We start from the raw sequence: 18233 nt of genomic DNA on the forward strand, positions 1-18233 counted from the left end.
AGGAGTTGTAGGCAATCAAGATTTGCAGAGTATGAGTGTGCAGTTAGATGCTCGTGCTTTTTACCAAACCGCCCGGCTTTACTTTTCCGACATGTGGCACCTATATGATGGGGACTTCTTTTTTTAAATATATAAATAGTATAGCCGGCCGGCTATACCTGTTTAAAAAATAAAATTTAATTGTTTTTCCTTTTTTAAATTTAAAAAACATATAATTGGTTTCTTTACTTTTGTTTTTTAGCCTACTTCTTTATTTTAATACATATAATTAAGTAACATCTTAGCCTTTTTGAATTACTTTAATTAGTAATTATATTTTAATTATTAATTAGTATAAAAAATTATAGAAAGAGTCCACAAAATAATTAATTTCTATTTTACTAAGTCTTTTGTGAAATCGTTTGGTTGTCCTAATTAAATTTCTCCATGGCCCAAGAATCCTATCCATACTATTAGGCCATTACTCGAGCATCTATTATTCCTTTTTCATTTTTTACTTTTCTAGAGTTATTATACGTATAAAGATTCTAGCACCTTCGCGTTTAATAATGTATTATATACGTACGCACATATTTGTCATCTTTGATACATCCATTTTTTACAACAATTTCAACAAGACACACAAAATTCACGTATTATACACATAATTCTCACATACTGTTGAATGAAAATAATATATATACTTTTAAGACAGGTTTTCCCTAATTGTCTATAAAAATGGTATAGCCGGTCGGCTATACTCCTTTTTTGAAAAAAAATAATTAAAACGAAAATAGTATACGTGGAACGTATGTCCTGTGCGTGTCTTTACATACGTATATAAATAGTATAGCCGACCGGCTATATTAAATTCTTTTCTATTTTTTCAAAGAAATAGTATAGCCGCCCGGCTATACTCAGTTTTTCCCTCGGTTTTTCTTTACTTTTGTTTTTTGGCCTACTTCTTTAATTTAATACATGCAATTAAGTAACATCTAAGCCTTTTTGAATTACTTTAATTATTAATTAGTATATAAAAAAATTATGGAAAAAAGTCCACAAAATAATTAATTTCTATTTTACTAAGTCTTTTGTGAAATCGTTTGGGTGTCCTCATTAAATTTCTCCGTAGCCCCAGAGCTCTATCCATTACTATTAGGCCATTACTCGAGCATCTATTGTCCCTTTTTCATTTTTAACTTTTCTAGAGTTATTACCAGTATGAAGATTCTAGCACTTTCGCGTTTAACAGTGTATTATATACGTACGCACGTATTTTTCATCTTTAACGCACCTAATTTTTACAACAATTTCAATAAAACACATATTTCACATATCATACAAATAATTCTCACATACTATTAAATAAAAATAATATACATACTTTTAAGAACGTATAGCCGCACGGCTATACTCGGTTTTCCCCTAATTGTTTTTAAAAATAGTATAGACGGCCGGCTATACGGTTGTTCCGAAACGAAAATAGTATACGTGGCGCATATGCCCTGTACGTGTCTTCATATACGCTTATAAATAGTACAGCCGACCGGCTATACTAGATTCTTTTCTATTTTCAGAGAATGAAATAGTATAGCCGCAACAGTTTTTCCCTCAGTTTTTCTTTACTTTTGTTTTTTTTCCTACTTCTTTAATTCAATACATGCAATTAAGTAACATCTAAGCATTTTTGAATTACTTTAATTAGTAATTATAGTTTAATTATTCATTAGTATAAAAAATATATATATATAATGGAAAAAGTGCACAAAATAATTCATTTCTATTTTACTAAGTCTTTTGTGAAATTGTTTGGGTGTCCTAATTAAATTTCTCCGTAGCCCCAGAGTTCTATCCATTACTATTAAGCCATTACTCGAGCATCTATTGTCCCTTTTTCATTTTTTACTTTTATAGAGTTATTACCCGTATAAAGATTCTAGCATTTTCGCGTTTAATAATGTATTATATATGTACGCAAGTATTTCTCCTCTTTAATACACCTAATTTTTACAACAATTTGAATAAGACACACGAAATTCATGTATTATACAAATAATTCTCACATACTATTGAATAAAAATAATATACATACTTTTAAGAAAGTATAGCCGCGGCTATACTCAGTTTTCTACAAATTGTCTTTAGAAAGAGTATAGCCGGCCGGCTATACCCCTGTTCCGAAACGAAAATAGTATACGTATATGCCCTGTCCGTGTCTTCATATACGCTTACAAACAGTACAGCCTCTCGGCTATACTAGATTCTTTTGTATTTTTAGAGAAAGAAATAGTATAGCCGCACGGCTATACTCAGTTTTTCCCCCAGTTTTTCTTTAATGTTGTTTTTTGGCCTACTTCTTTAATTCAATGCAAGCAATTAAGTAACATCTAAGCCTTTTTGAATTACTTTAATTAATAATTATAGTTTAATTATTCATTAGTATAAAATATATATATATATTATGGAAAAAGTCCACAAAATAATTCATTTCAATTTTACTAAGTCTTTTGTGAAATTGTTTGGGTGTCCTAATTAAATTTCTCCATAACCCCAGAGCTCTATCCATTACTATTAGGACATTACTCCAGCATCTATTGTCCTTTTTTCATTTTTTACTTTTCTAGAGTTATTAACCATATCAAGATTTTAGCACTTCACCGTTTAATAATGTATTATATACGTACGCACATATTTCTCATCTTTAATACACCTAATTTTTGCAACAATTTTAATAAGACACATAAAATTCACGTATTATACAAATAATTTTCAGATACTTCTAAGACAGTATAGCCGCACGGCTATAGTTGGTTAGGGTCTCTAGGAAACGTATAGCCGACCGGCTATACTCCAGTTCCGAAACGAAAATATTATCTGTGGCGCATATGCCCTCTCCGTGTTTTCACATAGGCTTACAGATAGGACAGCCGGACGGCTATACTAGATTATTTTTCTAAATATAGCCGGACTTTTTCCTTACTGTTTTCTTTTGTCCTTTCTTTAATTCAATACATGCAATTAAGTAAAATCTAAGCCTTTTTGAATTACTTTAATTAGTAATTATAGTTTAATTATTCGTTAGTATAAATATATATATATTATGGAAAAAGTCCACAAAATAATTAATTTCTATTTTACTAAGTCTTTTGCGAAATCGTTTGGGTGTCCTAATTAAATTTCTCCATAGCCCAAGAGCCCTATCCATTACTATTAGGCCATTACTCGAGCATCTATTGTCCCTTTTTCATTTTTTACTTTTCTAGAGTTATTATCCGTATAAAGATACTAGCACTTTCGCGTTTAATAATGTATTATATACGTACGCACGTATTTCTCATCTTTAATACACCTAATTTTTACAACAATTTCAATAAAACACACAAAATTTATGTATTATACAAATAATTCTTACAGACTATTTAATAAAAATAATGTAAAAACTTTTAAGAAAGTATAGCCGCGCGGCTATACTAGGTGCCCGAATTGTCTTTAAAAATCGTATAGCCGGTCGGCTATACTCATTTTCCGAAACGAAAATCGTATATGTAGCGCATATGCCCTGTACGTGTCTTCATGCACGCTTATAAATTAGTACACGGCTATAATAGATTCTGGTCTATTTTAAAGAAATAGTGTAGCCGCACGGTTATACTCTTTTCCTCAGTTTTCATTACTGTTGTTTTTTGGCCTACTTTAATTCAATACATGCAATTAAGTAACATCTAAGCCTTAGTAATTATAGTTTAATTATTCATTAGTATAAAAAAAATTTATATTTTGGAAAAAGTCCACAAAATAATTAATTTCTATTTTACGAAGTCTTTTGTGAAATCGTTTGGGTGTCCTAATTAAATTTCTCCGTAGCCCCAGAGCTCTATCCATTACTATTAGGCCATTACTCGAGCATCTATTGTCACTTTTTCATTTTTTACTTTTCTAGAGTTATTACCCATATAAAGATTCTAGCACTTTCGCGTTTAATAATGTATTATATACGTATGCACGTATTTTTCATCTTTAATACACCTAATTTTTACAACAATTTCAATAAGACACACAAAATTCATGTATTATACAAATAATTCTCACATACTATTTAATTAAAATAATGTAAAAACTTTTAAGAAAGTATAGCCGCGCGGCTATAATAGGTGCCCGAATTGTCTTTAAAAATCGTATAGCCGCACGGCTATACTCATTTTCCGAAACGAAAATCGTATATGTAGCGCATATGCCCTGTACGTGTATACACGCTTATAAATTAGTACAGCCGCTCGGCTATACTAGATTCTGTTCTATTTTCGAAAGAAATAGTGTAGCCGCACGGTTATACTCAGTTTTTCCCTCAGTTTTTCTTTACTGTTGTTTTTTGGCCTACTTTAATTCAATACATGCAATCAAGTAACATCTAAGCCTTAGTAATTATAGTTTAATTATTCATTAGTATAAAAAAAATTTATATTTTGGAAAAAGTCCACAAAATAATTAATTTCTATTTTACGAAGTATTTTGTGAAATCATTTGGGTGTCCTAATTAAATTTCTTCGTAGCCCCAGAGCTCTATCCATTACAATTAGGCCATTACTCGAGCATCTATTGTCCCTTTTTCATTTTTTACTTTTCTAGAGTTATTACCCGTATAAAGATTCTAGCACTTTCGCGTTTAATAATGTATTATATACGTACGCAAGTATTTCTCATTTTTAATACACCTAATTTTTACAACAATTTCAATAAGACACACAAAATTCATGTATTATACAAATAATTCTCACATACTATTGAATAAAAATAATGTAAATACTTTTAAGAAAGTATAGCCGCGCGGCTATACTATGTGCCCGAATTGTCTTTAAAAATCGTATAGCCGCTCGGCTATACTCATTTTCCAAACGAAAATCGTATATGTAGCGCATATGCCCTGTACGTGTCTTCATACACGCTTATAAATTAGTACAGCCGATCGGCTATACTAGATTCATTCTATTTTCGAGAAAGAAATAGTGTTAGCCGCATACTCAGTTTTTCCCTCGTTTTTCTTTACTGTTGTTTTTTGGCCTACTTTAATTCAATACATGCAATTAAGTAACATCTAAGCCTTAGTAATTATAGTTTAATTATTCATTAGTATAAAAAAAATTTATATTTTTGAAAAAGTCCACAAAATAATTAATTTCTATTTTACGAAGTCTTTTGTGAAATCGTTTGGGTGTCCTAATTAAATTTCTCCGTAGTCCCAGAGCTCTATCCATTACTATTAGGCCATTAGTCGAGCATCTATTGTCCCTTTTTCATTTTTTACTTTTCTAGAGTTATTACCCGTATAAAGATTCTAGCACTTTCGCGTTTAATAATGTATTATATACGTACACACGTATTTCTCATATTTAATACACCTAATTTTTACAACAATTTCAATAAGACACACAAAATCCATGTATTATACAAATAATTCTCACATACTATTGAATAAAAATAATATACATACTTTTCAAAAAGTATATCAGCACGGCTATACTCGGTTTTCATCCAATTGTCTTTCGAAAAAGTATAGCCGGCCGGCTATACTCCTGTTCCGAAACGAAAATAGTATACATGGCGCATATGCCCTGTTCGTGTCTTCATATACGCTTATAAATAGTACAACCGCCCGGCTATACTAGATTTTTTTTATTTTTCGAGAAATCAATAGTATAGCCGCACGGCTATACTCAGTTTTTCCCTCAGTTTTTCTTTACTGTTGTTTTTTGCCCTACTTCTTTAATTCAATACATGCAATTAAGTAACATCTAAGCCTTTTTGAATTACTTTAATTTGTAATTATAGTTTAATTATTCATTAGTATAAATAAATAAATATATATATATATTATGGAAAAAGCCCGCAAAATAATCAATTTATATTTTACTAAGTCTTTTGTGAAATCGTTTGGGTATCCTAATTAAATTTCTCCGTAGCCCAAGGCCCAAGGCCCAAGTCTTTGATTAGTAGTATTATTATTATTAATGGAAGCCTAATTCAATGCCATGCCTGTTGGCCCAACTCTCCAATGTTAACCACACTTGGGAAAACGTCATAGTGCTTTGTTTGTAAACACCTTTAGCTAGTGTGGCCTCAACATCTCCAATGTTATAGCTCATGTTTACCATTCTCTAATGAAAAAATACATGGCTTCACCTCCCACTTCAGACATACCTGAAATCTTACAAATTGCGCCCCATCCTCATCTTCAAAAGAGTACCTTTTTGTGCAGTATGGAGGGCAGAGTTATGGTTTCGAGGTTGACTTCCATTCTTTGTAAATATCAGAACCAAATGAAAAAGATACCGCACAAATTTTGCCTTGCCTTGATAATGACCAGATGAGCTGGAAGGTTTACACCCCATGCCAATGGGCAGATACAAACCAATACCTATAATTTTCCATGACGGGCTCTTGATGGTTGCTGCTTCCTTGATCTTCACTTCGTTTCCTGTCTTGGCCGTTTTGAGCAGTGCTTTCATGCTCCTTTCCCTTTTCATAGGAAACAGCAACCTCTTTGCATTCGGCTATGGTACAGAGTTTGAACTCTGCCCCACTTCCATTTGTCTTCTAGCTATACCATACTACCTCTTTCTTGATTCTTCTAACCTGTTACCTGATAGGATAGCCTTCTCCAATGAAACTTAAATATGGTATTTTGTTATTCAAAACTGGCATTTGCACCATTAGATGGTTTGAATAAAGTATTTGTCATGGCCTTATTGCCTTTGTTGATTTTCGGATCCTTCCTGTTTTGATGTTCGTTTCTTTTTGGATGGATTTGACCTCATGCTGAGACTCGTATATAAAAACCTCATACACAAGATGGTATACATTACAAGGGCCAAGGGTCAGAAGGAGCCAACCCGTGCTTTTGGATGATAACGTTAATCAGTTCCCCTTCCTGTTGGCTTCCCACAGAGTTAGTCTGAAATCACATGTTCTGCAGAGTTAGCCTGGAATGACGTCGAAATTCATGGCCGCCCTTATGTTATGTCTCCACCGAAAGAGAAGATAAAGCCAAATCATACATCAATTGAATTTGTACTTGCATGCCATGACAACATCTCCCAATCTGTATGTATGTAAAACAAACACATCTAAATGCTGGTAACAATATAGTCCAGAGAGATAGAGATAGGGTGATACATATTCTGTATGTGGGGAGAGAGAGAGAGAGAGAGAGAGAGAGAGAGAGAGAGATTATATGTGTATTGTGGTTTTCACAGGTTTCTTGGCCTGCAAAAGCAAATCCATTTGTAACAATGTGAACTCTGAAGGGAGAAACAAAGTATACAAGAAAGAAAAGGGTAGGGGGTTAAGACCTAATTAACACTTTCCATTTCTGAGATGGGAGTGAAGAAGAAGAAGAAGAAATAAATGTGGTTTGATGGCTGGCTGCCCATATGATTGGGTGGCCTAACTTAGCTTACCCTAGTCTTAGTCTAGTACGTCAGTCAGGCAAGCCTTACAAGCAAACAACGTGATCCTAATAGGCAGTCCATTTGAATGTGATTGTGTTTCTCACGTCATTTTTTTATTTTTGAGTTTGAAAACTGCTCGTGAGCTGCAACTCTGAGTGAGTTCTGGTTCTCGTCATTCTTCTCCCGTATCCAAAACTGGATTGACTTAAAACATAACAAAATAAAATTAGGCCCAAAAGACAATGAAGTTTAGCAAAGCGAAAAAGGACATTGACTTACAGACCAGTGGTCTCAAGTTCGATGTGTGTGTGAGAAACCCCCCTCCTCATGTAGCCACTGCCACTGAATTCGGCATGCAAATATCCATTAAAGTAGGATGCAGAATAACAAAATGGGTAAAGAAAATTCTAAGCATTTCCATTAAAAAAATTAGAGTTACAGCCTTCAAAGTAACAAAGCAATATTGTATCAAACTACTTGTCTTCTTGTAGTTGGATCTCCGAGTATCATTACAAAGGGACACGAGTCTCCACAATAGTACAGAACCCTAGTGAGCAGGTAAACTCTTCCTCATTACTTGGGAGCCTCAATTGCTATGTTCACCCACAATCTGAATTCCTCAAGCTTAAATGGTCTTCAAGTCCTGCTTCCAGGATAGAAATATTCGACACTGTTTTCCTTTACTTTGAATTGGAAATTAGACAGCTTGTTTCTTGATCTCTCCTTCCCACTGTTCAGGACTGTCAACTGCAACCAACAAGAACAATGAGGATCATAACTTTTGTAATCTCGTTCAATTGTATGGATATCAAAACCATTAAGATGAGACTTTAGGGAAGTAATTCTAGACAGGAAAAGTACACTTGCTACAAGCGTAATTGGCAGGTCACCAGCAGCAAGCCAGCAAGCAATACTAATGGAAATAGTTCTCACAAATTTTCAATTGCTAACACAGGATTGTGATCTAGTGGACTCGGCGGAGAAGATAAGACAGGTAAAAGAGAAGAGAACAAGAAAATCCAGAAAAAGGACCATGACACAAAGCAACTATCATATGTATGATCATACACTTAAACAAAACTAAATATCAGATCAGCAGAGCATATGCATATGTTAAAAGTTTTAAGTAGCAGATTATTCATTTCCATAACAACCAAGACTCAAAAAGGAACCACAAATGACGAGAGGGGTCCATATATGAATGATTTGACAGATATACTTTCTAGTTTCTAGCAATCTATCTTCGTGAAGAGATGCATCAAATGAAAAAAAACATGGGTGAAAACCAGTGAACTCACTATAGGACTGTTCAAATGAAAGGAAATAGACTCTTGCTTTTTCCATATTAGAGAAGCTATTTTATACATTTTCCATATTAGAGAAGCTATTTTACAGAAAATTCAATCTGGTGAAGTGACAAAATGTGTTCCAGCAAATACCTGCCCATGCACATCTGATGCCAAACCAGTGGCCAATGGTTCTGCTCTTATCAGAATGTCTGCTAGATACTCCATCTGTAAAATAAGCGAGGGCCTCACCGTGTCTGAATATATATCGTCATGATTGAGCATGACTAAGGAACAACCCTGCAATACGAAAAGGTACACGAGATGAATAACTGAAGATAAGGTACACTAGATGAATAACTGAAGAAAAAGGAGTGTGGTATGAAAACCGGAGAAAATGACTGACAGTTGCCACTGATGTCTTACAAATTCTGATACTAAAGTGTGGCAGTAATGAAGAAAGTCTAAAACAAGATTTGTAGATCCCTTAGCAGCCACCTCCATCAGAGAGATATCATCAATCATAACAGTGATACAGTTCTTGTTCTCTTGAGGTAAGGCACTTATAGTCTTTTGGATTTTCCCATACAAAGCAACAAGTCCACCATCACTGTTTTTTCCTTCTTCACCATCTGAAGATGAAAAAACGGAGGATTTCTTGTAAGAAACTAAATTAAAAAACCAGCAATACTAACAATTCTTACATTTTTCTTTGAAAAGAGAAAGAAAAAAAAATCGATTTAACGAACTGGAACTATGGTTTATAACTTAATATCAATCCTGCACTGATTCCTACATTGTTACAAATTCAATTGCATACTGAGCAAGTATCTAGCTTTTCTACTTTGATAGCCAATACTAGCGAGTCTTATACCTGATTTTCTCACCTGGGCAATCGACAAGCACGTCAAAGAAAAAGAATCTGTTATTGTCCCTTTGCACAACTAAGTTGCAACCCTGTTTCAAAAACACATCCAAATATAAGATATTTTCATTCATGCTTATCTGAACATTTCATCTGATAAACATGAAACCACGAGAACTAATGATAATTCATAACAAAAATGAAATGTAAATTAACACGGATAATAGCAGCTATAGATAAAATTACGGAAATCACTTTAAAAAGACTAATTCTTTGTGAAGAGAGAGGCAGTACCAGTCTTCGGAGGATCCGATCGTAGTGAAAGAAGGGGTGAGCGAAGGCAACAAAAACGACGACGTTGGAGGAGTGAGGAGGCTGAGAAAGAGAGCGCTTGAGAATGTGGTGCAGGACGAAAGCGGCACTGGTCTCGACGCAGTCTTCGAGGAGAACAACGCGACCACTGAGATGGAGAGACCCAAGAGCTTCGTCCAATAAGGTTCCTTGCTCCATTTTCCTCTTCTTCTTCTTCTTTCAAGCTAAAAAGCACTGAGCTTTAGGGTTTAGGGTTTGTGAATTTGTGATTTCAACGGTTTTTGGCTTCTCAAACAGTGACGTTATTTCACCCGCGCCTATACATAAATAAATAAATAAATAATCCGGTTGGGCCGACCGAGTAAAATCTCCATTTTGCTGAGGTGGCAATTTTTGACTGTTCGACGCCCTATACAGTCCTCCCTAAACCCTTTCTGGGAGATAATTTATGGAGCATTATCATGAAAGCAAACCAAAGGCAAGTTAATCAAATAAACTTGGAGAGTTTTTTTAATTCAATCTTGACATGAGATAAAATAACTAAGATGAATCAATTCAGAAAGAGCATACCACAAATAAATGTTTGTGGGAATATGGTCAGGATAGCGCAATACTCCACATCAAATCTGAGTCCGATTGGTTTAGTCTAATTTTTCTTTAATATTTTTTAAGGATTTTTATCACAAATGGTTCATAAGATTTGTTAAATTATCACATTTGGTCCTTTACATGTTTTTTTCGGTCTTTTATGTTACACCTCACATATTAAATAATATCGCTGTGAATTTCTATTAAATTTTCTGTTAAATTGATGACGTGATGATGTCCACGTATCCAGTGATTTATTTATTTTTTTTTAAGGAGCAGGAGGGGTTTGTTACAGCGAGGAGAGTAGGTTCGCATGGAGACTTGAATTTTTTTTTCCTTCAATTTCTATTTAATTTGGATTTTAAAGTTTGTAAATAGCTAAATTACTAAATGCCCATGTTACATCAGCATATTTAACAGTTTTGTGGACGAAAATAACCGAAGTGCTAAAGTGAGAAACCATCCGTCCAGGGGTAAAACAGTAATTAAGCCTCTTTTTAAATTTAAAAAAAAATTTATTCCAGTCGCTTCTCCCTACTTCTTCTTCTTCTTATCTCTCTCTTCTTTTCCCGACTCACCTTCTTCTTCTTCTCTCTGTCCTCTTCGTGATTGACTTCCTTCTTCTCCTCTATCTTCTTCTTTTCCTCTCTGTCTCAGATCTGGAAAAATCTCGACGCCTCGCAGCCGCACCTCGCCGTCCCATCTTCTTCTCCTCTCTGTCAGTGTCTCGCCGAACACCGAACCAAACCACACCGAGAAATCGGCGCGCCGACCACATCGGTTTCAAGAGCTTGGGTTCGACGCTTGGTGGAGGCTCAACACCGAAACAAACCAGAGCGAGCCCAGGCCTAGTTCAAATGGCAGGTCCTTACTGGGTTTCTAAACACTTTCTCACTAATTTATTGTAATAAATCTCTCTGTGTGACTGAGATTGCACTAGACACATTCGTTTTAGTACTTTTTGGTAATTAATTGCATGCAGATGCAGTCCTCAAATTCCAGGAGAGATTTGGATGCTAGGGTTTAGGGTGTGACTCGTGAGAGTTTACCTGATGACGTCATCTGAAATAAAATCTGGGGCATTGGTTTCATTGCAAGACCTACATCCATCTTCCTCTTATTTCAAGCAAGGGGCTTCGTTGAGAGTAACTGGAAAGTAAGACTTTTGCCCTTTCAATGCGCTTTAGTGGTTTCATTCAATTGCATTATATAAAATATCCAGTGTTTATTCTTTTACTTACTTTTCAGTTACGAATATTTTCCCTGAATCAATTCTTACGTTTTCATAGTCTTTAACTTGGAAGGTTCTCTTAACTGTATTTGTAGATTGGCTGAGTAGGGTACAAGTAGTTAATAGTTTAGGCTGGCTTTGTTGGTCTTGGTGACAGTGTTGGTATCATAAACTGATGGGTTCGAGTGGTAGAAAGAAAGATGAACCAGAGGTGGAATTGCTGATACAGACATTGGATATGTGATAATTTCAGCATTTCGTTTCGGGTTCTGTCACAGTGTTTCTTGAAACGATTCTAGTCTAGTTTTGGTTCGTTGAGAATATCATGATCATGGTATAATAGTGTTGGAGTGGATGCAGAACTGGCCAAAAAGATCTTCTGGAGGCAAATGTGGCATCTCCAGTTGGTGGCATTGAGGCACATTGGTAGCATGATGTGGATGGAGTGAGTGTAATGCTTGGAAACATGTCACTACTGCAAAAAATAATTGGGAATAGGTCAAATGATTCAAATAATTGTGGATTGTTACATAAGAGGGCTGGATGATTGCTTCGCTTCATTGAATTTAATTGTATTTCTCATATTTATTCTCCAATATCATTAAGAAGCTTAGTCATTAGTATCTCTTGTTTTTTTTTTTCTCAGGTTACAAGAGTATTCTGTAGAGACAGCCATTGCCACAATTATTGATGGAAGTGACAGCTTCAAAATCAACACCCAACACCTCAGGGAGCTTAGCTTTCGAGTCGGATCCGTCTACCAGTTCATCGGCGAGCTGCTTATTCAACCCGATAATGAGGTAAGTGAGTGGCAAATTACATCCACCTGATGATTTTCAGTGCTGGGCTTCATCCCAACACACGAATGTTATGTAAAATATGTTAGAGCAATAAGCTCAATTGCTCTTGCTCTTTTTTCAGGCAGTCTTGCAGGCACGTGTGGGTAGGAATGTTGATGGCATTGATCTCAATCTCTATTATCAGTCTCTCCAATTGTTGAGGCAATTTCAGGCTCATCATTTGAAGAACCCAGCAACTTAAAATATTGTAATTTTAAAGTCAATTTAAAGACCAACGCAAATTGAAATCGTAATGCAAAAGGTCAAAGCCAATGGCCCAATGATCACTTCATAATTGAACCCAAACGAATATATTTAATCGGGCCCTCAGATTTTTCATGGATTTGACCTTCCAGTTAGAAGCTTATGAGTGTTTTTTTAAATATTCTTTTATTTAATCATTATCATTCACGAGATTTGAATTTGAGATCTCTATTTTGTTGGACGAAATCAAATACTGTTGTACCAAATAATCGTTGGCTTAAAAGTCCAAAATCGGAATTTGTAAGGGTTTATAGTTCAAATAATTATGAATAATTATCTTTGCATTAGACGGATTTAATTCTCCTTCTCTCAATATCGTTTCTAAATGTAACAACGGAAAAGAAAGCTCAAAGATATTATTTTGGTTTCTTATCTTCCTCGTCTAAGGTCAAAGTGATGATGGAAAAAGTAGGTAATACTCGGGCTCAACGCCGACCTAAATAGTCACACTGTCGTATTAGTCCAAGCAATTCCAACGGACACGTAGCCCAAGATTCTATCATTTTATTCATAGCTCAGACAACGATAAGTATACCCTTTTTTTTTGTCTTTTTTCCTTTTTTAGTAAAACTTCAAATTACGATTCATTTGAATTTAAAACTTGGAAAAACGCGGTTAGACAAATCTTGCTCTTACAAAGCACTCATATCATGGACCGCTAAAGTCATGCCGAAAAGGATGTTTCTGAAATTGACAATGAATTTAATTCCCATTTTATCCTTACAATTTAATTTATAAATCAACATGAATTTTGATATAAATATAATAGAATTGGTTTGATGTACCAAAATCCTAATTAAAAAAATATGCTTACCATCCATAATTAGCTGTCATTAGTATTTCTAGCTAATTTTTATTTATTTATTTATTTGGCCAGCACTATTTCTAGCTTAGACGTGATTACCATCCACATAATTCATTAGTGATAATTCAAAAATAAAATAATTATTCCTAATTGTGTATGCCTTTTTTTTTCTTTAAATAATTTTCCTAGTTGGAATCAACTTTGGAGTTAAGCGACTAGAGTCAAAGTGAAAAAATGGAAAACTTTTTAGACTCTGTCGGAAGACATGCAATTTTCCAAAGACAAAAGGGTACCTTTGCAAAAAGGGTTCATGAATGAAAAGTTATATAGTGGAATGAATAGCGTCTCTGTGAATTTTTAACCAACTCTGCCTCTCAAGTAATATTTGAGGTAAGGAGGTAGAAGAACAAGCCATGAGTTGGTTCCTGTGTTCTGGAAAATCAAGCAAAAATGCAAAGAAGAAGAAGCAGAAGAATAAGCCAGAAGATCAGATCCCATCAATTTCAGGTATCTCCATCAACATTTGCCGGACATATTTTGGAACACTTCCAAACTCTCAATCTACAGTTTTTATCATTGACACGGTTAAAGAGTTAACCTTTATGAGTCAATTGAATGCATTGTTTACCACATCGATTTACTTTGGATGAATGCAGGAATGCCGTCTTTATAATAACTTGAATCTTAAATATGTGCGATCCTTTTTTATTGTCATTTTTTGGATGTGGTTGTTATCACCCTTATTGGGTTTATGCATTTGTTGGTATAAGCTAATGTGGGTTTGTTGTCAATTGGTTTTTGGAATTTTGAGTTAGATTTGCTTTGGTTGTGGTTTCTCCCCGTTTGAATACAGCTCTGTGCCATAGTTCTTGGGTAATGAATTATTTTCACTGTCAAGTTCTATTCTTTACTGCACAGGCGCTCTACTGCTACGGACCCTTTCGTTTAATAAAAAAAAGTGCGTGTGTGTGTGTGTGTGTGAGAGAGAGAGAGAGAGAGAGAGAGAGAGAGAGATTATGATAAATTTATTGCTCTTAGTTTCATTTCCTTGAAACCCACTTGTTTGGATTATGGAAAATTTAATTTTACACTGGTTATGAGTTCCAATCTACTCTACTTCTTCATCAGTTTTGATTGATAGGCATGCATTGCTTTAGAACAAGTTTCTGTGGTGTTTTGCTATTTTGAGTTGAACGCTGTTGATGGAATACGTGGATAATGTTTATGATGATGAATTGCCCGTTTTGTATCATTGGAAATATCTAAGCTTAGATTCTTGCCGCTACATGTTTTGTCTTTTGTGAATCTCGTTCTCTTTCAAAACTCTCAATGATGTTCGTATGACTTTTTTGGATTATAATGTAATCCCTGTTTCTTTTGGATTTTATTGCACAGTATACTGTTTTTGTATTGTTTTATTTACTTTTTCCTTTTGTTCTTTCACGTAGAACAACTGAAGGCAAATTCAGCACTGTCTGTAAAGGACTCTAAGGATGGAGGGTCTGATCACATTGCAGCACATACATTTACATTTCGTGAATTGGCAGCTGCAACAAAGAATTTTAGAGCAGATTGTATTTTGGGAGAAGGAGGTTTCGGTCAAGTATATAAAGGGCGCTTGGAGAGTACTAATAAGGTTCTTTACAAGCTTCGACCATCAACTGCATGAAAAGTTATAGTACCTTTTTTTCCTTTTTAAAACTTTATTATGCCTCTCATTTCCCATGTCCAATTGGTGGTTTAACAATCTCACCTGAATTTAAAGATTTCTCACTGGCATTGTAAATTTTTGTTTTAAAATTAATATGGATTACATTTTTGGGGTTCAGTATATATCTGTATATAGATCCTTTTCTAAAATATCTATTCAATATATATGCTGTATCTTCCATATTAAGTTTGTTGTGTGCTTTGAGTAAGTAGAATGTGGCAAAAGATAACCGAATTTAAAGTCATATTTTTTTGGTAAAAAACTATGGTCTTATGTAAAACTGAAAAGGTTAAGTGTTTGTGGCAAGCCTAAATCTGGACGTTCTCCAATTTAAGGGGCTCCATTTCGCTGGGTTGGTTTTGTTTGCTGTGGGATTTTATCTACTTTCATTGAGATTTTTACCGTGAGTCTTAAAAGTTCTTTTGTTGTTGTTTCTCTGTGTTATGATATCTTTGTCTTTATATGCTAAGCTTTTGGTAAGCGCTGAACTTGTTCCCTTTTGTGTAGGTAGTGGCCATAAAGCAACTTGATTCCAATGGGCTTCAAGGGAACAGGGAATTCCTTGTTGAAGTATTAATGTTAAGCCTACTTCACCATCCCAATCTTGTTAACTTAATAGGCTATTGTGCTGATGGTGATCAGAGGCTTTTGGTATACGAGTACATGCCGTTGGGATCTTTGGAAGACCATCTACATGGTATATACAGCAGTAACAGCACTAGATTCAATTATTTCTTTGCCCAAAGTTCATTATTTTGGTCTTGAGGTCTCTCTCTTTGTACTTGGTGATAAATTGATGTAGACATACTATAACTGGGTCTTGCAATAGTAAAGATTCAAAGCTATAGAAATCAGTAGGATTTGACAATTATAGAACTATTTAAATTAACTGTATGAAAAATAGGAAAAAAATTACTGTATAAGATAATTCTGGAAATGATCCAAAATCATTTAATCATGCTCTTCGTAAGGTATGGAAATCTTGCAAGCTAACCAGTTAGCCATGTTGTTGAATATTCAATGTGTCAGCGGACTCAGAGTATGGGGCTTGAGCACCATTTTTATTTGTCTACCTTCTATGTGGTGTCAGTAATGTTGTTAATCACCTCCTTGATCTCACATGCTGATATATGCCAGATCTACCACCAGACAGAAAACAACTTGACTGGAATACAAGAATGAAAATAGCTGCTGGTGCTGCAAAGGGCTTGGAGTATTTGCACGACAAAGCTAACCCCCCTGTTATTTATCGTGATCTTAAATGTTCAAACATTTTACTTGGTGAAGGCTACCATCCTAAGCTCTCTGATTTTGGCTTGGCAAAGTTAGGTCCTGTAGGAGACAACACTCATGTTTCCACTAGGGTGATGGGAACCTATGGATATTGTGCGCCTGAATATGCAATGACTGGTCAGCTCACATTGAAATCAGATGTATACAGCTTTGGGGTTGTTCTTTTGGAAATCATTACTGGAAGAAAGGCAATTGACAATTCGAGGGCTGCTGGGGAACACAATTTGGTTTCATGGGTAAGAGAGTTATGCCTTCTGCTCTGTTTTAATATTTTTGTTTCTAAAATCATTTTCAGGAGTAAAGTTTTGTTTCTTCTTTATATATGCTTTCAATGTATTTCACATTCAATTTTTAGATTATCAGTATTCTGTCACGTTCTTATATTGGAGATCCTTCTAATTATATACCTACTTTCTGTTTTGGTAACAGTTTGAGTTTAGAATGTTGTGCAACTGTGCTATGAGTTTCGATTTTCTCAATTTGAAATATGGTATATGCAATATTGACCTACTAGACAGTGTGTACTAAAACTAATCTATTGGCAACACTCAAAACGAATTTCCTTATGAGTTAACCCTAACAAGTAACAGCTGTACTATTTTACGAGTGAAAGCAACAATGGGAAGAACAAGCTATTTCTTGCTAAATGGCAGTCTTGCGAATTTCTCCTCCTTCACTCTTTGTTGCAGGCCCGCCCCTTGTTCAAGGATCGGAGGAAATTTTGGCAGATTGCTGATCCACTGCTCCAAGGTCAGTATCCGGTGAGGGGAATGTATCAAGCTCTTGCCGTTGCTGCAATGTGTGTCCAGGAGCAGCCTAATATGCGACCTCTCATAGCTGATGTTGTCACAGCCCTTACTTACCTTGCTTCCCAAAAATATGATCCTGAAACGCGGTCAGTACAGAGCTCTCGCACAAGCTCATCCACTTCTAGACCTAGAAGGGAACTGTGAAGTTCATAAGGGAAGACTTATTTGATACAGTTCCGTGATTGGAAGGTTGTGATGAGAACCTAGCTGTGGCACTGCTTTAGGCTTTTTTTCTTTCTTTCCAAAATGGTTTATTTGTGATTCAGAAGTCAATTGGTTGGAGCTTAGTGGTATGCTTTGTTGGCTGTACATGAAATGGTGCCTGCTTATCGAATTTTGCTCACTCCGGTAGCAGGTGCCGTGATGGCGCTCCCCCTTCCTGTTTTTCTTTCCTCCTCCACCCTTTTCCTTCTGTCACCTTATACAAGATTCTTTTTATGTACAATTGAGCAATGGGGTTTTGTATCTATATAGAAACTGGTATCCCATAGTCACAGAAATTTATCCAAATTATTTTATAGGAATTTTACTGATTTGGTGAATGAATGGCCTCGTCCTTTGACAACAAGTAGGCGTACAAATCACTCATCTTAAAGCTGTTTTTTGGTCATAACACTCATCTTAAAGCTTGAGTTGCAAAGTCTTTAGAAAATTGTGTGGTATGTGCCTAACTGCTCACTGCACCGTTGTTTTATGTCAATTTTACCCCTGCTCAAAATTAGTGAAAATGGCATTATTTGAAAAACATTAAAATTGCTTTAAAACTTATTTAGATGGAAAAAAGCATTGACTTGCAGACTAGTAGT

General features: G+C 35.1%; 3 protein-coding genes across 5 annotated transcripts; 2 read left to right on the forward strand and 1 right to left on the reverse strand.

The window, feature by feature from the left end:
• Nucleotides 1–7820: 7820 nt before the first annotated feature.
• Nucleotides 7821–10195, reverse strand: ELP6 (elongator protein 6). Its single transcript, XM_008235167.2, has 5 exons — nt 9870–10195; nt 9598–9667; nt 9137–9342; nt 8864–9010; nt 7821–8171 (listed from the first exon to the last, which is right to left on the reverse strand). The coding sequence occupies exons 1-5, from the start codon at nt 10083–10085 to the stop codon at nt 8061–8063; spliced, it is 750 nt and encodes a 249-aa protein (XP_008233389.2). The 5' UTR covers nt 10086–10195; the 3' UTR covers nt 7821–8060.
• Nucleotides 10196–11015: 820 nt separating this feature from the next.
• On the forward strand, nt 11016–12888 carry LOC103332428 (CST complex subunit TEN1-like). Of its 3 annotated transcripts, none has more exons than XM_008235169.2 (4): nt 11016–11339; nt 11464–11631; nt 12353–12506; nt 12628–12888. In XM_008235169.2, the coding sequence occupies exons 2-4, from the start codon at nt 11528–11530 to the stop codon at nt 12745–12747; spliced, it is 378 nt and encodes a 125-aa protein (XP_008233391.1). In that variant the 5' UTR covers nt 11016–11339; nt 11464–11527; the 3' UTR covers nt 12748–12888. The 3 variants fall into 3 exon arrangements, with proteins under 3 accessions (XP_008233391.1, XP_088907582.1, XP_008233390.1); XM_089051456.1 differs by having other exon boundaries at nt 11016–11335; nt 11458–11631; XM_008235168.2 differs by having other exon boundaries at nt 11018–11339; nt 11458–11631.
• Nucleotides 12889–13877: 989 nt separating this feature from the next.
• LOC103332429 (putative serine/threonine-protein kinase PBL7) lies at nt 13878–17969 on the forward strand. The gene is made up of 5 exons (XM_008235170.3): nt 13878–14121; nt 15063–15250; nt 15833–16022; nt 16463–16854; nt 17308–17969. The coding sequence occupies exons 1-5, from the start codon at nt 14028–14030 to the stop codon at nt 17569–17571; spliced, it is 1128 nt and encodes a 375-aa protein (XP_008233392.2). The 5' UTR covers nt 13878–14027; the 3' UTR covers nt 17572–17969.
• Nucleotides 17970–18233: the final 264 nt, after the last annotated feature.

Source organism: Prunus mume, linkage group LG5 (genome assembly GCF_029339155.1).
Source record: "Prunus mume cultivar Tortuosa linkage group LG5, ASM2933915v1, whole genome shotgun sequence".
Lineage (NCBI taxonomy): Eukaryota > Viridiplantae > Streptophyta > Magnoliopsida > Rosales > Rosaceae > Prunus > Prunus mume.